The sequence below is a fragment of the Amblyomma mixtum genome, chromosome 9, assembly GCF_055824585.1.
Source record: "Amblyomma mixtum isolate Tamu chromosome 9, ASM5582458v1, whole genome shotgun sequence".
NCBI classification, from domain to species: Eukaryota; Metazoa; Arthropoda; class Arachnida; order Ixodida; family Ixodidae; genus Amblyomma; species Amblyomma mixtum.
The window spans coordinates 101,284,085-101,310,627 of record NC_143020.1 but is presented as its reverse complement, the minus strand read 5'-3'; the positions used below and the strand labels follow the sequence as shown (position 1 = coordinate 101,310,627).

Genomic DNA, 26,543 nt, shown 5'->3' with positions numbered 1-26,543 from the left:
TACTTTTTGATGTCAGAAAAAGCCCGCGTCGTGTGCATGGAGTATTTGCCAGGAAAACTGTAAAATCAACAAAGAACAACAATTGCACAGTGATGCAGATTGTGAAGTGAGGTTGTGTTTATATGACAGCCCACAAGTGCCGTTCTGCTATTGTAGAAACAGCTATCTCCTATTCGGCCTCGATGGCTACCGGAACGGCAGGCAGTATAGGACAATATTAGGCATGGCGAAAAATTTTCGTCCAGAGAAAAGAGAAAGAAAAAAGGCAAGGTCATCAGGAAACCCAGTGGTTCTTAATTTGAGTACTTGCGGGCTTTTGCTGTCATCATAAGCCCCATAGTTGAGGTCTCAATTTGAGGTAGCCCCAGTGCTTTAAGACCTAAGAGAAAAGGTGATTTTATCACACTACTTGATGGAATGGTCACTTTAGAGCGAATTGTGCAAGTTGAGCCTTTTCGGATAATTATTTTCTACTATCGGAAAAAATCCGGTATTTTTTGTTAATATTGTATTTAAAAGAAACATGAATGGCTCAAAAAGATTAGGAGTTCACGCGCTCATCTAAGCTTGCCTAAACGCCAATCTCAGCGTTCTTCTTCTATCGAACATATTGATGCACAAGTGATGAATTCCCTTATCTCCTGCTACTCTTCTGCAAAGGAAACAAAGACGACAGTATGTTTTACTTAAGGGCTCTACGAGGTGAAAGAAAAAGAAAGATTTTACAGCACAAGACAGCAATTTCTGGGAGCGCCACAGAAATTTGCGACGTCCATCTATTTCTTGCTCAGGAAAGTATTTTTTTTCCACACAGGAAGCTGCCCTGCCATGGTGTCGAGCAAAGGTTTCAAATGTAGGTAGCATGACCGCCTTGGGGACCGCCCTGTTAGGCGCTTTAAAGTAGGAAAAGTGCGTAATTAAATATAATTGCTGTGGGGTAAAACATTACGAGTAGGGGTGCGCTAATGTTCGCTAGTTTCCAATACCGAGTAAAATATCCAGCTGTGCGATTATTCGAACGAACAAAATATTACACCCCCAAAATTATTAGAAACGAATCAAATATGCGCTCTAGTTCTCTAATACCATTCTAATAATTCGTACGAAGTTCGGATAAGCCCAGCTGTATTTTTGTTCCGTGACTGTTCCGAAAACAGGGACTATACACGTCGAGTGCTATGCTGCTGCGATCGGTATACGCGGTATGGAGGGCTCAGCGTAGAGGTAGAATCCATTCTTGCGGCAGTGTTCATAATCATCATACATGGCTTTAGAGATTAGACGACTTGGCAGAGCCAAGGCAGGTTCAGTAAACCTAGCCTTTGTGCCTGGCCTCGGAGGCCATGCTTCATACGTTGCACTCACCCGGCTCGTGCTCTGAGATATGGCGCTAGTTTATTACTTTCTGATGTATTTAGGAATACTATTATATATCTAATCTACTAAAAGCCACTACTCCATTAGGCAAGCAATGAACAGCGGTGTAATTGAGGTGCTGAGTATCGAAGTTCCATTCGTGTACGAGAAGACTTGGGATTTTCATGAGAAGCTATCGAATGGCTTGAATGTTAGTTCTTGGCGAGCATGCAACTACGGTTTGAAGCTAACTCATCCTTAATAATGTTTTTTTTTTCCGAAGTAGCATGCTAGACTAATATCCAGACAGACCTCTACTTTATTCATTAAAGTCTCTCTGCCTCTCATACTAAATGTAAAGGTGCTCGGCTGCTGACCCGAAAGACGCGGGTTCGATCCTAGCCGGGCGGGTGCTTTCGATGGAGGCGAAATTCTCGAGGCCCGTGTGCTGTTCGATGTGAGCGCATGCTAAAGAACTCCGAATGGTCGAAATTTCCAGAGCCCTTCACTACGGCGTCCCTCATAGCCTGAGTCGCTTTGGGACGTTATACCCCATAACACCACCATCCTCATTGTTGGAAAAGTATAAGTAATTGATGGTGTCGTGGTCAATTAGAGGCGTTAGATTATGCTGCATTCGTTTTGCAAAGGTAACGCCTGCTCACACGACAACTAGTTTCTGAGAACTAAGAGCAGAGAGAATACTGCTTTATACAGATTTTATAGCACCACAGCGTTTTTTAGTACACTTCATGTGAGGATTTCTTTGCAGTAATAACAAATTCCTGTTTGAAACTGTCCGCCAAAGCACTGGCTCTTCAAGGCGCCCTAAGCGGAGCGCTTCTAAAGCGATTTCAAGCGAAAAGCTCGCAATCTGCATCCAGTGGTTATTCTGCCTGCTGTGCTTGCACCAATGGAGGAGAGCTCTGCGTACGCTCAGCAATATGAACTCAGCGTCTCGCCTTCGTAGCGTGAAGCCTGCCGCAAATGCTGCCTTTCTGTCCCCGTTTGCTTCCGATGACCTCCTCCCGTTCACTCATTAAATACCCTCCTGGCGTTCTGCATGCTTTTTGCGACCACACTGCGCCATGCACTCTAGTGCCACTTCGTATACTCGTCTTCTCGATCACACTATGTCGTGGACTCCAGCGTGTTGGTTCCGGTACGCAGCACAGCGCTCACAGAAACATGCCCATGCAACTATGCACCAACGGTTAATTAAGGGAAAGCTACCTACACGCCAGCCTGGCACACGAGTTTAGGCACACTTTCAGGACATACATCTTAGTCCACATTGCCTATCCCGCTGACCACATTGACAGACTCACTTGCATCGCTTTATAACAAAGATGGCAGATTGTAGGGAGAAGCAGCAACCCGAGGCTACCGGGTCCAATGCCAACTTAGATAACGTTGTTATTGCCCCGAGTTTAGAGCCAAACTTTTGATTAACACGTTAGGCTGACGCCACTTGTTCAAGACGAAGTGTTTTGAACAAGTGATTAACTTATTGTGATGGTTCGGTGGAAGCTTTCAACTTTTTCGTGCTCTAAACAAGTGACGAAAAAAGACACAACTGCGGCACAAATGGCTCATCGTAATTCTTTTTTGCGTGCAGCTAACGTGGTGTAATTTTGGCAATTTCGTGTAAAGCTAGTCTCGCCTATAGCTTATAAACACATCAACCGTTGTTCTGTGCAGCTATTGATCATAAAGACTAACAAGACTTTTGAGAAAATGTCCTTTATTGACACTCGAGAGTGCGATAATTAATAGTAAAGTGCGAGAAATTTTGATAGAAAAGAGAGGGAGGGGTGCAATTCTTTAGCCTACGTCCTTGAAGCCAAACTTAGATGGCTTATCCATTGGTATCCTGGGTTGAATTCGGCCGATGCTTTTAGTCGACTTCAAAAGCTACGGGGACCGAACCGCAGCCAAGAACCTCGCCTTCGTCGACGACGTTGAATGTGGCTACGACGTTTCCATCCTGAAAACGGATAAGAGAAACCGTTACTTACGATCCACGAGTAAAGCAATTAAGGGCGATAAGTTTCAAGGTGTTCGGTATGAAAAACAAGACACAGGTAACTTTTTAATAATCGACAAAATTCTTCAAAGTGCACTGAGGAAGTTCACAACGTTCCAGGACCCGTGTACTGCGCGATACCAGTGCACGTTAAAGAACCCCAGGCGGTCGAAATTTCTGGAGCTCTTAACTACGGCATTCCTCATAGCCTGCCTGATTCGCTTTGGAAAGCCAAACCCCCCTAAATCATAAACAAATAATGTTCCACACACTAGTCGTGGAGAGTTTGCGAACAAGATAACTGAATGCCGGAATCAGGGCGAGCATAAATACCGCAGAAGCACACTTGTGCTCGCTAATATTGTGTTCGCTAAATGTAATATTGCAATATACGCTGGCAATCAGATGTTCATTTGGAGATACTAAAATTTGTAGGCATTAATAACTAGACTACAAAAGTGAAGCGCATTCAGTGTTTTTTCATTCTAGTTTGATGAACTTACGCCTAGATTCGCAGAAAAAGAATTGTTTCGGCCGCTGCTTCTGCATTCAATCCACCCGTCATGATAAACTTGTGCTGCCTGCTCTCGATATACGAACAGACGGTTCTGTTCGCATTTTGTAATCTTCTTTTTCGTGTTTTGATCGGCAAACAAAAAAGAAAGGAATGAATATCAACTGATGAGCACTTCCTTGCCAACTGGCAGGTGCGTTTGCGGAAACTTCAAAAGCAGAGCGAAAAATGACAAACTGACTTCTGTGAACTGATTACAGAATCGACGTATTCAGACACTATAGTCTTTCATTTCTTTCATATATTGGTATTTGTTTCAAAGAAAAAAAGTTTGAAGTTTGCACTACCTGTGTGCCGTTTCCGTTACTCATCGACTGTCATTTCTTCTCCACTTAGGCTTTCGAAGTTTCACTTTGCATTCAAGAACGACTAAAAATATATCAATGTTTTTACGCGAGGGGCAAGAGGTGACCATTACAGGTGACGTAACCACTTAGAGCGGGATTGGGAGACCGTATGTTATTTTTACGAAAGGTGACAACAAATTCTTTGTTCTACCGACTGTTGCGCAAATCAGAGAAAATCGACAAAAAAATTCTCTCGGTTTAACCGCGCGTATGTTCGGGCTCAAATTTCGCACAGAGGTTGCATTTAGTGGTCAGTTTTGTTTTATACTACATTTAGGTTGGGTACTTGCTTGATTCGGGCAGAATTATTTGGAAATCCCCATCGTCTGTGGCGACGGAGAACCAAAATCTAAAGACTTCGCAGCAATGGTACGCGTAGCGCCATCTCGCAGCCATCGGAGAAACGAGCTCCCCTTCTAGCCACCATACCACCGCCCTCCCCGGTGGAGAGCTCGTTTCTCCGATGGCTGCGAGATGGCGCTACGCGTAGCATTGCTGCGAAGTCTTTTGATTTTGGTTCTCCGTCGCCACAGACGATGGGGATTTCCAAATAATTCTGCCCGAATCAGGCAAGTACCCCACCTAAATGTAGTATAAAACAAAACTGACCACTAAATGCAACCTCTGTGCGAAATTTGAGCCCGAACAAACGCGCGGTTAAGCCGAGAGAATTTTTTTTCGATTTTCTCTGATTTGCGCAACATTCGGTATATGTTGAATCTTTGAACCACTTTCCGAACTTCGCAAAGTGTCCATCGGGTAAGACATGTAGCCTCATGAGGAAAGTTTCAAGTGGCTGCTGTTCATTAAGACTAAACTCACCCCAAAGTATTCTTTCGCGGCTTCGTTGTCGGGCAGCCGGAATTCCAAGGGCGCTGTGTAAGTTCCCGGCTGAACGGGGCATCTGTTGTCCCAGTCTGCATTCAGTTTCTTCTCTGTCTTTGTGGTGCCGTTACAGGTATTCAGCTCGCTGTCACAGAAAGAAATAAGAGATGATCGAAGAACTCAGGGGAAATTCCAACGCGCAAATGATTTTAGTGCACCTGCTCAAAGAGCATTGTAACCTCTTAAGGGACGAAAATTTTCAGAATCGAAGAAATGTTATAGAATTGCCAGTGAGGGGGTTGATAACGATTCCAATGCTTAAACAACTTCCACTTGCAGAAAAGGATAAGCTATGGGGACGATAATGTGTGCAGAGCGGGCGAATGAGTCTAAAGACCAAGAAAATAACCAAGTCTACGCAAGAAACATGTAAATATAGAAAGTATTAAGAAATACTTTAATTTACTCGTTTAGCACAACGCAAGGAGGACTGAAATCGTTTCTGTGCAGGGAAAATGTGTGACATATTTACTACACAGATTTTCTTCAGGATTGACAACACGAACTGAAGGTTGAGTTGGTTGGTTGAGGTAGAGCGAAGCAGCCCAATGTCACTTAGGGAAAGAGAATGCATAAAATAGCAAAAGACGTAAAAGATGGCTGCGCGTGATTACTGTGGTTGGGGCAGTGTTGAGTCGCGACATTGGGCGCAGTTAAAAGAAAACAATTCATATGAGACTATTTTTTTCTGCCTGAATTCTGATCAATTTTGGCACGAATATGCAACTGTTTGTTGTTGTCTAAACTGCATTTTATTTTAAGTTCGCTTGTATGGTTTATGAGTAATTGCTTGTAAAACCATCGTAAAGTCATTTCCAGGTGTCAAACAAATACGGACGATGCGCACCAGCTTTCCATGTCAGCATGTTAAGAACACCCTGTTTTGTGCAATTGAGCTCTTAGTTCTTTATTTAGACGCCCAGTAGTTGTAGGCGCTGGGACTTGCATATTTACATGAAAATGTTCCCTTTAGAACCAACTCTTAAAAACTATCTCACACGTAAACAACACATCGAGAGCTCTATTGCACATCTGCACGTTTCATGATTCATACGCAACAGACAGAATCATTAAGATGTCATTCGTTAAAAAAAATCTAAAGGGATAAGTGGTAACAATCGCAGAAAAAGTGAAAAACTCAGAAAAGAAACCTTCAAGTTATTCTTTCGCTTGTGTCGTAGTCACCTTCGTATGGTTTTGTTTTTATTAAGAGAAGTGCGTCATTGCAACCAACGAAATCTTTGATCGGCTCATATCCCCTCTAGTTGGCGATACTAACATGATGGCGCAGCGTCGTCGGAAACCTGCGGACTTCAGGATGCTTCGGGAATATCAAAAGCCTATTTGTTTACAGTTTTTGGTGAGCACAACAAAACAATATCCTGAAATTGTAGCGCTTATTCAACTATATTTTGTTTTAGGGTTACGGCAAAAGCTAATTTCAGAAATAAAAAATTTGACCCCAAACGGCCCTTCTGTTTAGCGCGTCGCTCCTAAGGCACCTTGGAAACTAAAATGGGGCAGACGCATTGGAAGAACTAGTCCATATCATTTGAAATGCTCTTAAAATTATATTGCTGGGGAGCTTGATCTGAGCGTCGTGGTTTTGAGACCGGATGCGCTTGAACGATATTTTGAATGCTTACCATGGAAAAAGGCTCTCAACGCAGGGCAGTTCGGAGCCGTCAGACGTAGCAAAAGAGATCTGTAGGACCGGTTTCTTACCCATAACTCTGTTTACAACAACCGTTCCGAGAAATTCAACTTTCTTGCCAAGCTCTGCATGGGTGATGGTGACGCTCGTGAGGGAGAAAGCGGGGTCTTCTGACCCTGAAAACACGTAAGTATTGGCAATCATGACGGCCCAGTAGAGATGAAGCAACATTGCTTGTTGAGTGGGAACATTTGCAGTCATAAGGAAGACGTTCTACCATGGTTTTACATAACGTATATTTTTTTAACTTATTTGCTTTATTGCCTGAAACGGTCGTTGCTGATTATAGAGATATGCAACTCATGGGGCTGTGGAAAATTCCGTTAAGAGTCCATTAAGTATTAGCGCTAAATCAACGTAGGTATGTACAGTGCAGAAAACGCGAGTGCGGTACTCAACAGCTGCTTTTTTGCAGGAATGTCTCTCACCAAAAATAAGCCCGAAATGACCTAGCTACTGCAACATACAAACACTCAGTTGATATGGACATAAAGCAAAGTGGTACAAAAACTTAATTTACAAATAGCATATTTTAAACTTGCAACGAACATAAGGCATTACGCCTCCTAAACGGATGACTTGTTTTTGTACTTTCAGGTCATAGCCTAGGTATGTATCAGCGGTTCCGAAAAATACTTAAAAAAACATTTCTCTCCTGAACTGTAGTCTCTGAGGACCTTTATGAGTATGTAGCTAAGGATAAACAAAAATAATCCTTCAGTACAAGTACACAGGACAGAAACAAAGTTTATAAACTTGACTTTCACGTTGAGCCACTCGATACATTAGAACAGTGATATTATCTGAAGCGAAATCGTACAATTTTAGTTAGCGCAGGGACTTAATGTGTCCTTCTTTGCAGACGTTTGAACTGCTTGGCGTTATTATACGGAGGGCTCTTTGCGAGTAGGTAACAGAAATGTCATGTGAAGTTTAACCCCCTTACCGCGACAAAGTAGCTAATAATTGAGGGAAAAAGCGTAGCAGTGATTTAAAAACTCGCCGTGAACACGCTTACATTAAACACATTGAACACGCTTACATTACGCTTGCATTACAATATGGGTGCAGGAGGGCTTACCAGAGCAGTCTGTCACAGGAGGATTCTGCTTGGAGGAGGCCGCTAACTGAACAATGGCCAGGAAGCCGAAACAAGTGGCGAGGATCATCTCCGCTTTGACTGTCGAACGGGTACCACACAGCGATCAAGGCGAAGGAGAGGCTTTTTAAACAATTCTTTCTACGTAATCAGCCTGCGTCACAAAGTTCAAACACCCCCGATTTACCAATTACGAGCACTTCATAAACGCTGTCGGAAGCGTTGGGCCACCTCGTCCGTACCGATTGATCATACTGCCCTGAGTTATGGCTTTTTTTAAGCTCGTGAACGGGAATTCGAGTGTCAAATGCATGGCTTCGTCAGGATGTTAGTGTTCAGCAGATATCACAAGAAAGAGGTAGGAGATCTTTATTAAAATTTTTAACCTCTTGCGAAAAGTAGCGTTTTCTGTGTCCCATTTCACTCAAAAGAAATAAGATGTGAATGTTTCGGCAAGCTTTTCACTTCGTTCGCTCGCGTTTATCCCACTGTAACGTGGAACCAAAGTACACCTCAGGTACTTAGCAGTATCTGCAATCTCACTCGTTGCACATCAAATTATTACCTTTTGCCCTACGGATGCCTGTTTTTCTTTTATCGGCAAAGAACGGCTTTTATTTAGAATCTCCCAACATCATGGTGCACAACGCTTTGCGGAACATTCTATTACGGCAAGCTTTTTACTTCGTTCGCGCACGTTACATTTAGGGAGGGAGAAAAAGAGAGGATATTCATTTCGACCACAAGGACATAAATGCACATCAACTGAAAAGTGTGCCGCCGATATTCCCTGTATACTGAACTACATACACATCTAAATATGCACATACATCTATATTTAACTGTTCACAAACAACTGGATGGGGCTGGTTGAGACGCCGTTGGGTTGCTGATTCAAAATTTCTCAGCCTCTATTCGGCATGTGCAGCCACAGAATACGATATACTAAACACAAAGCAGAGCTGCAGTGCTGCAAAAACAATTCCAGCACTATCACAAAAAGTACTTCGTACCTGAGAACAAGATCGCGATGAACCTGTTTTTAGAGCACCCCGTACAAAACTAGTATTATATGCTATCCGTCGACAAAAAAACAACAACAAAAGCATGTTATACAATTTATGTAGCGATTCAAGAGTAAAGAAAATGTTTACGCGCACTTTCACGAAGATGACTCATGTGGTAAGATATTTACCATAATGTGAGAGGAAGATTAAAAACCAATCTGTATTTTCTAAGTTGTTCAGCAACTGTGGCTGATTGTTTTTTGCCTAGTTTGTTGTACAACCAATAAATTGTTCGGCCTTAGGAAGTTTCCTCTGCTCTAGCTTTATAAAGCTATAATTTAGATCATTGGGCGGAAGTTTGAGTTCCGTAAAAAAAAAAAAAACAGGGTATGACGTTTCATCCTTAGATGGCACTCACGGCGTATTTTTGTCTCGAGAAGAATTTTAACAGCTAGCACAATAGGGGCTTACAAATGTATTAATCTGTAGCATTGCATGGTAAATTTTACTACCCGCAATACTTGCTTCAATAATCTTGAGAGTTTCAAACATTTCATTGGCATCGTTGTTCACCGGACTAAGTGCGAGCAGTTTTGGTAGGAAATATATAAACTGTAGTGTAGGACGTCTACGAAGGCGCTGCGTCGCGAACGGCTAGCGGTACGTCTCAGCTCAGTCCAGAGGCAGCGATCAGTCCCAGCGGCAACGATCAGCGCACACGCTCGAGCATCGGCGCCGCTGTCTTCGTCCTCTTCTTCCTCACGCCAGCCGCCCAAGGTTCGGGAGCCGAAGGGCTGTCTTACAACTTCCCCCGGGCGAAAAGGCGCCATCCTGGCGGCCTAGGGAGAAGTGACGACGGCGGGGTCGTAGTATGGTTTGAGGCGGTCGGTGTGGACAATTGCACGGCCTCGGCGACGATGATCAGTAGACGGTGTAAGGGGTTCGATGAGGTAATTGACGGGGGATGTCTGCTTAAGAATGCGGTAGGGGCCCTGGTACTTGCTGAGAAGTTTGGAGGAAAGGCCGGGACTTGAGGAAGGAACCCAGAGCCAGACCAAAGAGTCAGGAAGATAAGTGGGAAGTAGTGCAGAGGGATCACGGGTGCTTTTCTGCTGCTGCTGGGAGTGTGAAGTGAAAGACCGGGCAAGCTGGCGGCATTCTTCGGCATAAGTGGCGGCTTGAGAAAGAGTCGTAAATTCAGAAGCATCAGGGCGGTAAGGGAGAATGGTGTCCATTGTGCAAGAAGGCTCACGGCCGTAGAGGAGAAAGTATGGAGAGAATCCGGTGGTGGCTTGAGTAGCGGAGTTATAAGCATAGGTGACGAAAGGTAGAACGCGGTCCCAGTTGCAGTGATCGGAAGCCACATACATGGCCAGCATGTCGCCAAGAGTGCGGTTAAAACGCTCAACCAGGCCATTTGTCTGCGGATGTCTGCGGAGCCGAAGGGCTGTCTTACAAAACGCATATTGCCCCAGTAAGTTTATTCGTATTACAACACGCTATCGATAAAGTTTTAAAATAATTAAACAATATGTATTTAACCATTTATGCATCTATCCCACTGTAACATGGAACTAAAATACATCTCAGGTACTTAGCAGTATCTACGTAAGTCGTTGCACATCAAATTGGTTTGGTTTATTGGGGTTTAACGTCCCAAAGCGACTGTGGCTATGAGGGACGCACATCACATTATTGTCTTGTGCACTAAGGATACTTGTTTTTATTTTGTCGGCAAACAACGGCTTTAATTTCTAATCACCCTACACCATGATACACAGTGATTCGCGGAACATTCTCAAACATCTCTGCCTGATAATGGTACACGAGGCTCAATCGAGGTGTGAAGACGAACTGATCATGACGATGCACCTATAAACTATGCGAAAGATTTTGTCGAGATGTTTGGGTGTCGGAAGCGTGAAATGATATAATTATGCTGCTCCCAGCAAGCTTTTTCACAAGTGTAGTCAGCGCGACCTATTAAAACGAAACAGTTGCGTAAGCTGAGCACCCAACTTAGTGGAGAGTTGAAGTAAAATTTCAAGGTAACACAGGTGAGAAGAAAATTGTATTTAATATTGAAGAGCACTGGGAACACATTAGTCTAATAGTTAACAACGTTCATCTTAACTGATGAGTCGAAAAGTTAGCAAGACATAGCTTTAGTTTTCATGCATTTTCTAACAGATGGATGCTGATCTCTAAGGTGGAGTACTGCAGAGCTGCGACTAGGTCAGCACTTCGCTAATTTGCAGCTAGAAAACGCATGCGTCCGGGGCGTCAGTAAAAAGTGAGGTAGTCCATATCATTTAAGAAGCCTGCAAAGTTTACATTACATAATGTTTCAACGTGCCGTCACTATTGGCTCTGAGGAACCAAATGCGTTTGGACCACTTTTCGGAAGCTTACGATGAAAACAGGCTCTCAATGCAAGGAAGCTGGGAGCCGTAAGGCGTGTCAAACAAGTTCGCGGAGACGGGATTGGTGCTTAGACTCCTCAAAAGCAATCCTTGTATCCTTGACCAATCATCAATAGCTGACTGTATACTCTTAGATTTTAGTAAAGCTTTCGAGAAGGTATGTCAGACTCCTATTAATAAAACTAAGCAACCTTAATATTGAATTTAATCTACTTAAATGGATTGACTGTTTTCTTCTTATTCGCTCACAGTTTGTAACCACCAGTGGTTTTAATTCCGGTTTTACAGGAGTGCAATCAGGCATTTTCAAGGCTAATTTCTTGGGTCTCTTTTATTCTTAATCTATATCAACGATCCTCCATCTCTTTTTAACTCTCATGTCCGTCTTTTTACGGATGATTGCGTTATTTTCAGAGAAACAACTGATACTAACGACAGCTGCCTACTTCAGACTGACCTTACCACTGTGGATAACTGGTACAATAAACGGTAAATGCAACTAAACATTAAAAAATGCTAAGACAGGCGTATTTCAATAAAATCTACTGCCTCGCTGTCGTATTATACTGATAACGTGTCTTTAGAGTCTGTAACATCACATAAATACCTTGGCGTTCGTATCACTTCTAACCTAAGCTGGTCTCTTCATATCGAGCACACAATAAACAACGCTAACTGCATGCTAGGTAACTTCCGTCGCCATTTTTTCAACATTCCTTCTTCTGTGAAACTTTTGCTATATAAAACACTGACTCGTTCCAAACTGGAGTATGCATCATCAGTATGGGACCCTCCTTATGACAGTCATGTTACTGCTCTTGAGATGGTTCAGAATAAACTACTATGAAGTCTATCCTTTCTCTTCCATCGCTGTCACTTCGTCGAAAAGTGTCTCGTATCGCATTATTTTACAAGTTGTACCATCATCCTGTACTGCGCGATCGCCTTATCCCACAGCCATTTTATGTATTCCATCGTACTGACCATAATCATAAAGTCGCTTTAGTTTCTTCTAACACCAAATATTTTTCCCTGTCATTTTTGCTGCGTACCTCGCGTGACTGGAATCACCTTCCCATAGATATTGCTGTCATCAGTAATTATGAGATGTTCCGCGAAGCTATAGCTACCATTGTATACGCAGGTGTTCTTTAAATTTGTCTCTTTGCTGTATTTTTTAATCTGAGTCTTGTGTTTTTCCACTCCCCCTCTTTAATGCGTCTTGCCCTGCGGGGTACAATAAATGAAATGAAATGAAATGCCTTAAACTTTGACCTTGCCAAGGTCTGCGCCACTTATGGCGCAGACAGTACTCTGTATCGTTGGCGCATCATAGCCTTTATTGCTTTTGCGCCCTAAAACCCAATATAAGTAACTAATAAATACTCTGTATTAGTACTCTGTGTCGTGATTTCCGAAGGAGGGTTGCCTGATCCCTAAAACATTAAATTTCAAAGCGAAATGCATTACATGGCTCATCAGCAATGAAATTAATTAATATAAGCGCCATAATAGATATTTGTTTCTTGTAACAGATTGCAATGATGAAAGATGGCTCGTCGGCTCGAAGTGTAAGGTTCTGTTATATAGCCTATAAATTCAACTGGTGGTGAAGCATTCGATAGATCAGGGGAGAATTATTGTGCGTAGCCAAATCCCGGTTTAATCCCGGCCGCTGTGGTCAAATTTCTATGGAGGCGAAATTCTAGAAGCCCTTCACTACGGCGTCCCTCATAGCCTTAGTGGCTTTGGGACGTTAAATCCCAAATAACCAAACCAAACCAAATCGGAGATATTTTCATGGAGTAGTGGCGGCGTTCAGACAGTCAGGACGATAGCGAAAAGGCTTCCAAAAAAAGCTCTTTATTGGCCTGTCTCGCGCCCATAAAACAATGAATGACTCAGCGACGGTGACAACAACGAGCAAGCTTGGCGGTCGTGGAACAGAACGGCCGCCGCTTTTAGCCATGCTCAGTTTAAAGCAGGCAACGAACTTTCAATATGCGGCGTGCAGAGTAACCACAAAATCCTTGAAGAAAATCGAATCTGCTGCACATCGCTGTGATCACTTGAGATAAATGTGGTCCTATCTTGCGCCACTGGGGGTGATATATCCGCGTGCCTGTGGCATTTAGCATGAGCTAAGAACCATCAGAAAGCTTTACGGTAATATTTAGCACCTTCACTTGTGTAGTAACTCTCCATTTCCGATGTATTAACCTTATTATTCGGGGCATTCTTTTCTGAAGACTTCACATGGAAACTTAGTCATACGTGCAACCCCATACCACGTCAAAGCAGTTTAAAGAAAGGGAACCAACGCGCAAGAAGTATATGCGGTTAGGATGACAGCTGAACATATCCCGAAGAACTGCTCTTAAACAACGCTCCTCTAGGACAAACCTAGTAACGGAAGTTGAGTAAGCTGAGTATCTACAGCCTTTGGTCCAGATTTTAAAGTAGCCCCAGAAAGGGCGCGGTGGCGGAGTTGAGGGGGGGGGGATGAGAGGGGGGCTTATCAGGACATTGTTAAAGGAGGATTCCGAGTTAAGCAGGCGGCTAGATTAACTACGGTCATTAAGCCAATACGGCCATTGACACTCTTTTTAACGAACGGGTAGAGGAGGTAAAAAGTAAATATGGGAGATGATCCCCCTTACGAATAAGGAAGGGGTCTCAAATTTTGTACCATATTTTTCCTTGCTACTCAGAACATATCAACTGGCGCTACCACTATGTTTGCTTTCCTCCCCCTTATGGAGAGATTTCTGCCTGACATGATTATGGCATGAAATTGACTCCTTCAATTACTGGTGCTACCATATAAGGACTGCGTCAGAAAGTTTATAGCTGTCTGAATTTCTGACTAAGATGGCTCCATAAACGCAGTCGGAAATGTTCCGCTATCTCGCGCGGATTATTTATCGTGGAGCACTCAGCAATGGCTTTGAAATTGATCTGAACATCAACAAGAGTGCTAAGTGCTGTCTGGTTTCGAAGAAAACAGTAGGATAGATGAGAAAGCGGAAGAGTGGAATTGTGGCACGCACTAAATGAAAACCTAAAGCCTTTGCAGAAACTTAATAGCTCTCTACCATCTTTCCTCTGAAAAACAATGAATCGTGAACATTTTGGCAAGCTTTCAATTTATATTTCCGTCAGCGTATTTTCAGAAAACGCAAACTCCGCGCGCAAGCACTTGGTTGTCACTCAATCTAAAATAATGACCGGAAATTTGCCTTACGGTAAAATCCGATGAAACAAATATCCCGGAACACTTGAACTTACTGACGTCACGCAAAATATGTTCAACGCCCTCCGCCTCTCAGACAACAAAAAAAGAATACATGCTGCGCATTGAAATAAACTAAAGGCTTTCTTGTTTTGACCGCTTGCTTGCTTTCAGGTGCCCATCTGTTTATTTTCGTAGTGCTGGCGGGCATCGAACGTACTTCAGAACGCTGTTATAAAAAGACCCGCCTATTACAGCGAATGCAGCTTGTTTCTGTGGATGCGAGATGTCTGTGGCTCCGGCTGTCATGGCAGCCGCAGTTTTAACCATGTTCTAATATTATTGTAGTGCTGTTATATCACGGAAGATGTCTATCTGCACAACTTAACTAACGAGTGTGCTTAACTATAAAAAAGAGCTACATGCAGCCGTATGAGGAAGGGTAGACTACAGAAAATGTTATCGTATGTGCATGTCAGTGTATGCGCGAAAGATGCTGCCATTTTTTGCCTTATAAATGAAATGAAATTTAAGCGCACACGAAAAACGCACACAAGAGGAGATACACACAGGACAGGCGCTAACTTAAATTTAAAAGCGCTTAAATTTCATTTCATTTATAGCTATGCACCATCTAGCCCAAACAGAAGTTTTGTTAAATTTTTTGCCTTAGTTACTGCCTGATAACTACTCCGAAAGTGTCTCTAGATTTTAGGCTAAGAGAGGGGAAATGGAACAGTTATAAAGTGCGGGATTAAAATAATCTAATCTTTGAAACGTCTCTGCCAGAGTAAAGAATATAGAGTAATTGTGACTTGACGTTGTACTCGCCGCTCCCTGAGAAGTTGTTTTCCTAATGTTGTGATCGATAAATGAATCAATACCATGAGCAGTATCATATGCGAACGTAATATAGAATATATTTACATAGTCATTTGATTTGGGCGTGCTCAGAGATCTTTTACGGCATGTTTTGTTAATATCTGGAGATCCAGAATGTTTTTATTCTGCAGCTTCGTTTTATCTCTTGGTGCTATGCAGGAAAATTTGTGCTTTACGAATGCGCATATTGGAAACCATTCTGCCATCAATCAAGAGGTGCTATGCAATATCGGGGCAATAATACCATAACATTACTTTTCCATGTCCAAACTCTAACTATCGACAAACAGGAACGCGTAAACTCGAAGGCCTGGAAGAGATTAGTTCTTCCCTGAATCCCTGTTCTAGAAATCCGGCCGTCCTGGCTCCCCTGCGTAGCAACCTCTCGAGCCCACAGGTCAGCTCCTGTGTAGTAATTTACGATATATTATTCTAACGCCGCATTTGCTTAGAGAATCCGCCTGTACAGTATTTTCAGCTAAAAGTCCTTTCTCGGTCCAGCGTTTGTAAAATGAAATGCAAAAAGGAAAATCTTCCAAATTTAAAATACTGCGTCTCGCACTTCCTTCCGTTTTCTTGGCTGAAGAAGTCACGGCCATATCTGTACGCCTTCCCATTATGGAGCTTAGGAGGTACCCACTGTTTAAGGGTGCACTGAAGAGGAATTTGAACTCGTATTTTTACCGCCGGAACTCTACCTACCCGTTCCAAGAGTTCTTAGAAACCACAAATTTGCCCTGTGCGGCCGATTTCACTAACTTAAATCTGATTAAACATCCCGGCTCCTGCCTTTCTTTTTTGAATTCCCGCAGATGGTGGGAGATATGGTTCATTGCCCCTATAGATTACGAGAAACCAGTTGATGAAGGCAAAAGCTCAGCAGTCATGCAGGCTTAACAGCAACTAGGCTGTAGAGGAGGCGTATTTAGATGTGCTTGAAAATTCAATTGCGGCTACACATGTACCATTGTCCTGCACAGAGAAAGTAATAAAATAAAAATTAAGAAGGGTGTAAGGCAGTGAGATTAAATTTCTCCGTTATTATTAACTACGCGGCTACTGATCGCATTCAGAGATTTGACTAAGGAAGATTCGGGGATAAAAGCTACAGGAGAAGAACTTAGCAATTTATGATTCGCTGTTGGCATTGGCTTGCTAGGTCCCTGATGGAACGAACTGAAAAGGATGAGAGAGCACCTAAGCAGACAAAGTAGAGCTGTGAGCCTAAAGAATAACATGCAGGAAACTCAAGTAGTGTCAGCAATCCCGGAAGTAAACTGCAGTTTACAAGAAGCTGAGAATGTTTGTAAGAGATAGGAGAGTACATCTACCTAGGGCAGGTAATGACGGCAGGGAGTTAAGTTCAACAGCCTCAGGGGAGAACTGTGGTTTAGATAGGCAGAGAAGGGATGGAAGTAGTGAAGAGTAGGGCAGGTAATTACCACAAATTCAGACCACGAGAGTTGGATGGATGGATGGATGGAAACAACTTTATTACACAAAAAAAATCTTGCAGGGTGGTCCCCTACTGGTCCAGGAGTCCACGGGCTAGTGCTTCACGTAAAGCCCGATCCACTAGCCATTTATGGCCGGCGGGCTGAGCGGTCCGTAAAGCAGCCTCCCAGGAAGAATGAGTGGGATTGGGGATGTGGGGTACTGCCTTTGGGGAAGGACATTCCCAAATGTAGTGGAAAAGTGGGGATCTGGGCACGCCACAGGTGGCACAATCAGGAGGAAAGGTGGGGTGAAAGCATGAGAGACGGTGGGGGGAAATAAAACAGCCTGTCCGTAATTGTCGCCATGTGGCGCTGGATGAGGGCGACAAGGTACTGTGGGGTGGTGGCAGCGTCATGCGGCTGAGTTTGTAGAATGTTGTAATTTGATTATATGTATACAGGACCAATGTAGCCTCTTTCGCAGGGTTGGGTGCCTGATCATCCGGGGTCCGGGAGGAGAGTTCTCGGGCCAGCTCATGAGCGCGCCCGTTACCGGGGATCGAGGCATGCCCAGGGACCCACGACAGAGTAACCGTTCGGTCGAGAGAGGTGACTGTGGCAAGAATACGATGTGTTGCCGGCGTCGCCACGCCCTTTAGGTAGTGGCGGTACGCGGCCTGGGCATCTGTGCAAATTTCGGTTATGTGTTTGTCAATGGTGGAGTGGGCCAGAGCAAGTGCGATGGCGGCTCCTTCCGCTTCTGCAGGCGAATTAGGCCGGATAGTGGCGGCGGCCCCCACTGTGCCGTCTTCATAGGCTGCGACTGCCGTGAAATATCCTGGTTTCGAATTTTCTGCCGCGTCGACATAAAGAATATCGGAGTGGTTGCTGTATGTTTTCGTGTAATAGCTCGCTCGTGCATGCCGCCTACCCTGATGGAGACTAGCGCTCATATTGCGCGGTAGGGGCTTCTGATATATGTGATCCTGAGTGCGCAGAGAAATCATGTAAGGTGTAGGACTTGTTGGGGTGGGAATTGGCGGATTGAGACGTAGCTGTCGCAGTAGGCGTTGTCCTACTACAGAACCACGAGAGTTAAGTAACTAGAGAAATCAGAATGGGTTGAAGTTCCCTTCAGCGGTGCTTACAGGTAGTAAGAGACAGTTTGCAAGTATCCCTCAAGAGGAAAGTATATAAGACTTCCCTCGTACCGGTACTCTCCTGCCCGACAGAAGGGCGCAGTCTAACTATATGAGGCTGGATTAAATTGAGTGCAAAGCAGCGAGCTATGAAAGGCAGATTGACAGATGTAACATTAAGGGAAAGAAAGAAAGTAAAGTAGAACTGCAAACAAACGCGAGTTAATGATATCCTCATCGACATCAAGAAAAAATAGGCATGGAAGAGGCATGTAATGTAAACTGAAGATAACTGAGGGACCCTTAATGTAAATTATTGGATTCCAAGAAAGAGCAAGCGTAACAGGGGACATGAGATAGTAAGGTGGGCAGAGGAGATTAGGAAGCTTACTGAGATTAAGTGTCCTGTGGTAGGCGTAGTTTAGCTGACGATGATGCAACGTGACAGGAAAGCCTCTTGGCATGCGAGTGCTGCAACCAAGTTCGTGTATCACTATTAGGAATAAACAGATGTGACAAAAAAGTCGCGGGACACTTCGACTTCGTTACAACGAGGTTCAACTATAATCAAGCAGGATGAGTGTGCGCCGCTTAGCCTTTGATATTATCAAAGGATGCGTTTTTATGGAATATTTATTCGGAAATATCATACAATAAGCAAAGAACAGTAATTTCACACGTTTTTTTTTTACTCCGTGCTGAGAGTTTATGTTCCCATGATGTGTAGAAGGTGCTGTCTTTTTCCTGAAGAAGCTGCTGTCTTCTATTGCACGTCAATGTATAAAGGGAAAGACACGCAGCCAAGAACTTGGCCGTTGTCTACGACGTTAATTGTACATACGAACTTTCCATCCTGAAAAAAAAAGAGAGCGTATCAAAAGTCACGAGGGAGGTAAATTACGCTTAACACAAGGGCTTCGGAATTTATGCTACCATCGTAAGCCCCTATACGTCATCGCTTATACGTAAGACGCCGACGATATTATTGACAGCGTTAGTTAATTTGGATGACAGCTTTAAAGAAGCTTTTTGCAGTGCAATGTTAGTTAAAGCAAAAGCTGTCATAAGTACATGGCAGCACAAGCAGACGGGAAATAAGGAAGAAGAGTCAGGCTGGGTCTGCTTGCTGCTATAGATCGTTTAAATTACAGCATTAAAATACACAATGTCCAAGAGTGAACACATTTATTTGCATCCACTCCACATACCACCTATTGTTACTTCAGTAAACAATAAATTCTGAGCGTTTCGTAAGCAGAGCTCACGAGGAAAAAAAATATGAGTTCTTTTACGCCTATGTCTGAAAATGAAAGATACAAGGATTGTTCTGACAGCGTGAAAAAAACGGAAAGTGAAAGGAGATAAAATGAAATCCCCAATGGTAGCCAATATTTAATCCATGAGACCACCATGAAATGTAGAACTGCAACGATTGCTGTATAAATTCACCCCAACTCGTACTTTCAAGTGGTGACTATTTATTGACACCTTAACTCACCCCCCAATATGATCTGTGTATCAGTCCTTTGGGCAGCTGGAAGTCCTGATGCGCGTTGTAAATACCAGGCTGAATTGGGCATTTGTTGCCCCATTCTGCATTCAGTATCTTCTCTTGCCAAGTGGTACCGTCACAAAGCTTCAACTTGCGGGGAATAGCCGAAAATAAATAAAGAAGACGACACACATTCATTAGATATTGCAAAGAGCATCATAGTATGTATACTGGACTGTACAATCATATTTTGTGGCTCATAATGCATAATTATTCAACAACGTTAAAAACCTTGCCCAGTAATAACGTGGTGATAGATTTACTGTCACTATGTTGCTAAAAATAGAGTTACTAAAAATGAATCAGCCAGTGTTGTATCTTAAAAACTTTAAAACACTTCTAGCTACCAAGATAATAAAACTGAATATTTTGGTGTTGCACTAACCAGCAAGCTCACCTCGGCAGAGAAAATATCCGATATTGGCATAGTAGACCTTAGATAGGATAGGATAGGATAACTTTATTTGGCTCTAGTACAAGTGTTTTTTTTATGTGCTCAGATGAGTCCATCCGCAGCGGTCGGTTGGCCCTATTGCAGGGCTCCGCTGGATGCTGCCGTCGGCTGAGCTCTCCGTATCAAACCGATCTGGTCATCGCGGCAGTCGCTGGAGAGCAGACCCTCCCATTGCTCCACACTTGGGTTTTGTATAACTGGGATGACGTCAACTTTTTGACATGCCCATGTGATGTGATAGAGTGTAGGTTTTTCATTGCACCACGGACAATTGTGTGCGTAAAGTGTGGGGTGAATTTTACTTAGTGTGTTTAGATTTGGATATGACCCCGTTTGAAGTTGTCTCCATGTTACAGCCTCTTCTTTGTTTAAAGATTTGTGCGGTGGTGGGTACCGCATCCTGCTGCCTTTGTAGTTGTTGAGTATTGCCGAGTATTGCTGAGGTACTGGCAGGGATTCCTCAAGGTCGTTGACGTTGGATGCTCGGTAGTTAGTATATCCTCGAGCTATCCTATCCGCTTCTTGGTTTCCTGCCACCCCTGTGTGCCCCGGTACCCAGATGATCTTATGTTTGATCGGCTTGTGTGGTTTTGCATGTGTTTGTTGCGTCTTGCAGTCTACAGAGCGGAGTATGCGGAGCGCTCTGTGACCGACTCTACAGCAAAGATAGTTGCGGCAGGCTGCTTGTGAATAAGTAAGAATTGTCAGTGACCGCCCAGTCCGATAGCCCTCCGCTGCCGCTAGAGCGACGGCCGCTTCTTCAGCCTCAGCTATCGTGCAGTCTTGCAGGGAGGCGCTGGTAATCTCGTGTAATTCCGAGTTGACTACAGTTGCCACTGCGTTGTTGGTTCCTTGTCCCCTTGTCATGGCATATGTGGCAGCGTCGACATACACTGTTGTATCCTGGGATGCGTGTGTTTTCTGTAAGCGGTCGACCCTTGCCTCCCTGCTATCTTTGTGGAGGTTAGGGTTCATATTTATTGGTACTGGTGGCACCCTGAGCGTGCTGCGGTATTCATCGGGGATCGTTTCAGTTCTCAATATTTCTCGAATTTGTTCGGTGTAGCCCAGTTTCTTTAAAAGAACTCTTCCTGTTGGGGTCTGCTGTAGTCTGCGCATTTGGGCAACATGCTGCGCTTCCCGTAATTCCTCGAAAGTGTTGTGCAGTCCCAAGGCTAATAGCTTTGCAGTTGAGGTGTTATGGGGTAGTAAACTGTGGTTATTCAGAAAGTCACTTAGAGTATAAGTTAGTTCTAAGATTCTAGCTTTGAATGCATGCGTTAGAGTGTGCCTTCGTAATTTGCGAGCCCCCTTAGATAAGATATTATGAAACTTGAAGGCGTTCAGAGGGGAACAGTTCATGATGGAAGAGTTCACGTAGATGGGACGCATGACAACACAAAACAAAAATAACAATTGCGGAGGAACCGTAGCGTTCTTAGCCAACCTTTCCACTAGAAGACCTCTTTCTTTGCCGCGTTCTGCCGCGTCAGCCATTTTGATTGTTTGCGCTTATCGGATTAGTGGTTGACTTTATACTTGGCTTGGGTTTTTATGGTTTGCTGCACTGTGAACTTCAGAAGATTTGACGCCTGTAATATCGCATGGATTTTTTCTCATCCACTTAATACAAAACAATTCAAACAAACTTTTTGCGCCTGGTGTCACTTTAATGTTCAATTTTTTTTTCACTGATGGTTTTTGGTATAATTTTGCGACTGATATTGTTTTTACTGTATATCTTGACCGAAATCGATACACCAAATGCCGCTCGATTCTAATGACATTCAATCTTTCAGTGTGACATATCCGTGGTAACCGTTAGCTAGATTTTATTTGGTTCCCTCCTGATAAAAAGTAAGTTCATTTCATTTATTTCGTTTATTTCGTCCTTAAAGGCCCGAGGGCATTACATAAGGAGGGGGTTACAAATTGTTTTGTGTGAACGCACTCATGATGAAAACATAGACATCAGTTGCGAATCAACACTTACACTGTATGTTATTTCTGCGCCGTGCCTGTCGGCGCTGTCTTGAACTGTGAATAGGACTTTAACGGTTCAGTGAATAGCATTCTGGGCTCTTCTTTTTACAGCGAGAACTCGATCTACCCTCCCCGAGCAATCTTCGAAACTCCGAATTATTGATCTCTGACGGCGATTTCTCTATCAAAACCAATTAAACGTCGCGGCGCCCACCTTTTTTTTTAGCTCACCTCCGAAAAGTGGAGGAGTGAGCCACCGCGTGGAGTTCCTTTCAGCCAGTCGCCTGGTGGCTTCGATTTCGCATTTGTTTTTTTTTTTAGGTTTCCGTAAATGAATAGTTTCAGTTGCAAATTTCATAGCCGCAAATTAGGCCCGCACAAATAAAAATACGCGTGCACTATTTCCTTTCGCCCATCCCTACGTATCACTCCGCCGATGGCAGCCCAGCAAGGCACCACGCGGTTAGCTGAAAGGCACTTCACGCGTTGGATGACTCCTCCCCATTATGGAGGAGAGTTAAAAAGAAAAAGCTGGGAGCCGGGAAGTTTATTTCGATTTTATAAGGAAAACGTCCACGCTGGACAATAATTCGAAGTATCTAAGAATGCTTGTAGAGTGTATACATCGAATTCCCGCCGTAAAAAGACGATTTAAGGTTCCTGTTTAGTACACATTTAACACTTATATTAATTTATTTCAAAATCTAAATTCGTGCTTTATATTGATAGCGATGAGGGATTGGAGCAAATAAATATTGAAGATGACACACATTCGTTAGATATTGCAAAGCGCATCGTAGTATGTATACTGGACTGTCTAACCATGTTTTGCGGCTCGTAATGCATAATTATTCAAGAACGTTAAAAAGCTTGCCCAGTTATAACGTGGTGATAAATTTATTGCCACTACTACGTTGCTAAAAAAAAGAGTTACTAAAATTAATGCTTGTAGAGTGTAGAACGATTTTACGCATTAAAAAGACGATTTCAGGTTCATTTTTAGTGCACATTTAAGGTTTATATTAATTTATTTCCACATTTAACAAGGTACTTTATCTTCATAGTGATGAGCGAGATCATTAGAAGATGCCTATAAGCGTACAATGTACGAAGTTAAAGACATAATACAAGAAACTGCTGGTCTGAGCTGAGGTATACCGGGTGTCCCAGTTAAATGTAACCAAACTTTTAAAAAAGGCGAAGTGTCCTAGTCCAGTGAAACCAACTCAGGGTTGTTCATAGTCGCGTGGCCTAGTCTTGAGTATTTTTTTCGCTCTTCAAAGTTAATTCATTAGTTAAGTGTAATTAGCTACCTTTTTAATTATTAACTTCAGGAAGAAAGTGTCAATGCAGAAGTTTTAGATCACCTCTAAAAACCGCTAGTAGTGCTGTTTCCGTCAAGTTACGATTTACGTAGCTTCATTTATTGGTCTTAAAAGAAGGTTGTCACGTGACCAGCTGCTCGCTCACTTCTCTGCCCCAATGTGCACCCAAAGTCTCATCGAGGAGAGGACTTCAGAAAAAAATGAATTTTATTCTTTAAGGCGCGTCTTGGGACGTTGAAGTGGCGCAGTTGTCATGTGGAAGCTTTTTCTTATTGTGCGGGTTATGGTTAAAGGCCGGTAAAAAAACAACTTTACGTAAATATTACTTTGCTGCATATGTCTCAGTAAGCTGTTTCTCAAAGCGATCTACAACTTTTCCATTCACACTTTGTTCCTCAAGTCAATAATTAAAAAGTTAGTTAATTAAGCTTAACTAATTAGTCAACTTCGAAGAACGAAAAAAAATACTGCAGACTAGGTCACGAGACTCTAAACAACCCTCATTCGGTTTCAGACGGCTAGGACACCCCATGTTTTTTAAAAGCTTGGTTACATTTAGCTGGGACACCTGGTATATGTGACCGTATTATGCGCTAAGGGGATTCTGGTGTGGGCTATTTGGTTTACACTTTAAGAAACAGATTAGCACAGCGCCACGAAACGAGGACCAAGAAGGAACAGAGTGCCCAGGACATCATCATCATCATCATCATCATCATCATCATCATCATCCTGTGTTTCGTGTTCCATTGTCCTCGTTCCGTTGTGCTGTGTTAATCTGTTTCTTAAAGTATTATGTGGTTTGAGTAATCAAATTACGGGCTAGAGAGAAAAATCGAAAATATTAAGGAGAGAACCACAAAGGTGAACACGGTGAAATTTTAACGACTAGTTTGGTGCTCCGGCAACACATGAACGAAAATTAATGTTCAAGTAAATGGCCATCTATTTGGCACCGAGGCAAGTAAAATTTTGTCTGTGGAATTTCTGAGCCCTGAGCAGATTGCACTCAGTTGTGTCGTTGAGGCAACGCTTAAAGGTGCACTGAAGAGGAATCTGAACTCGTCTTTTTGCCGCGGGAACTCGATCTGCACGTTCCGAGCATTCTTAGAAACGTCGACTTATTGCCCTGTGTGTTCGATTTCCCTAATTAAATCGAATTAGCGTACGGCTCCCGCCTTTATTTTTTTAATTCTCCCCGTACGGTGGGCGGAGTCGACCAACGCGTGGAGTGCCTTTCAGCCAGCTCCGTGGAGGCTTTGCTTTCGCTTTATTTTGTTTTTTTTTAGGTTTCCGCGAATAAATAGTTTCATTCGTAGATAATATAGCCGCAAAATAAGCCCGCAGAAATAAAAATACACGCGGACTATTTCCTTGCACGGATTACTACTTATTATTCCGCCGATGGCAGAGCGGCAAGCCGCCACGGGACTGGGTGAAAGGCACTCCACGCGTTTGGTCGACTCCGCCCACCGTACCGGGAGAATTAAAAAAGAAGGCGGGAGCCGGACTTTTAACTCGATTTAATTAGGAAAATCGGCCACACAGGGCAATATGTCGATACTTCTAAGAATGCTCGGAACGTGTAGATCGAGTTCCCGCGGCAAAAAGACGAGTTCAGATTCCTCTTCAGTGCACCTTTAAGAGTCAGTGTTTCGTCGCATTTCGCGCTAAATTTGAGTCGCTGAATACAAGTGAGATCGCCGGTGGGATCACGAATTGCAGGTGGATCTAAATGCCCTAGAAAGTACTTCTCGATCCTTTTTGCAACTCGAATGCACTGGGAGCATGCTCCGTAGGCTCACCATGGCATCCCTGTCCGAAAACAGAATAGTTCGGTGCCGTCAGCCCTAGCATAGGAGAAATGCATGACTGGGTCGACACCAACAGCTTCGTCCATCACGACTGTTGCATCAAATTCGACGTCCTTGCCGAGCTTTGCGTCTATGATGGTGACATTCGTGATCTCGAACGCAGGGTCGTCTGAGCCTAAATAGACAGATTGATTGAAATTAAAGAAATGAAATTTTTTGTACATAAAATAAAATGCTTCTTGTCGGGAACGAACCATTCTTAGCTGCGTAGAAATTTCCCGCAGAAAAGCACCGCGAAAGACATCACATCCCCTTATGCATTCGGTGGTTCCTTTCGGGAGCGTTATATTCAAACGTCCTAACTAAAAGGCGTACCTATGAATTTAGGTAGAACGTTCAAAATTTTCTGATAGATATGGGGATGAAGGTATTTTGAGGGCAGTTACTGCAAAGTGTTTTTTTTTCAAAATAAAATTATTCAAACCCTGAAAAGTAATATACACGCTGTGGGCGACCTGTTTCGAAGAAACAATGATGGTGCCGGAGGTATTTGTCTGCCATAGTTACAAAAGCTTTGAAAAACATCTGTGGCTTAGCTTGGTTAAGCCCGGTAATTGCGAAAGCAATATCCGTGCGTACGCCATGGTACAGCTCGTAGTGTAGCTGGTGGTGGTGCTTGTGGTTAGACTTGTGGTGATGCATCGGTTATACAATCCAATACAATTAAATCTAATGCAATCCAATGCAATGCAATCAAATACCATCCAATGCAATCGAATGCAATCCATTCTAATCCAATTCAATCCAAACCGATCCAAACCGATCCAATCCAATCCCATCCCATCCCATCCCATCCAATCCATTCCAATCCAATCCAATGTAATCTATTCTAATCTAATCTAATCAAATCAAATCTAATCAAATCAAATCAAATCTAATCAAATCAAATCTAATCTAATCTAATCCAATCTAGTCCAGTCCAATCCAATCCAATCCAATCTAATCCAATGTAATGCAATCAAGGTCAAATGAAGGTCAATGGTGGTCGCCGCGGAGCGATGGTGGCCACCGGCCGCGGCACGCAACGGCGTGAAAGTGCAAGTAGTATTGCTTTCGCAATAAAAAGTCATCTCGAATGCGTGGAATCCGTTTGGAGACTATATAGGCTGACATATCGTAATGTATCAACCTTCCTTTTTGTCTCCTTCTGTGAGCAGTTGAAATTTCTCCCCTAGTTGAGGGTGGCTACTACAGACCAAGGTATTGTCGGTGGATTTCTTGTTCTTGACTTGGCG

General features: G+C 43.3%; 2 protein-coding genes across 2 annotated transcripts; both read right to left on the bottom strand.

Annotated features, from left to right (window-relative positions):
* Positions 1–3,253: 3,253 nt before the first annotated feature.
* Positions 3,254–8,071, bottom strand: LOC149330379 (uncharacterized). The gene is made up of 4 exons (XM_089559415.1): positions 7,984–8,071; positions 6,835–7,018; positions 5,126–5,273; positions 3,254–3,343 (listed from the first exon to the last, which is right to left on the bottom strand). The coding sequence occupies exons 1-4, from the start codon at positions 8,069–8,071 to the stop codon at positions 3,254–3,256; spliced, it is 510 nt and encodes a 169-aa protein (XP_089415541.1).
* Positions 8,072–18,883: 10,812 nt separating this feature from the next.
* On the bottom strand, positions 18,884–25,505 carry LOC149330378 (uncharacterized). The gene is made up of 4 exons (XM_089559414.1): positions 25,240–25,505; positions 23,023–23,026; positions 19,619–19,762; positions 18,884–18,973 (listed from the first exon to the last, which is right to left on the bottom strand). The coding sequence occupies exons 1-4, from the start codon at positions 25,503–25,505 to the stop codon at positions 18,884–18,886; spliced, it is 504 nt and encodes a 167-aa protein (XP_089415540.1).
* Between the last annotated feature and the right edge of the window lie 1,038 nt (positions 25,506–26,543).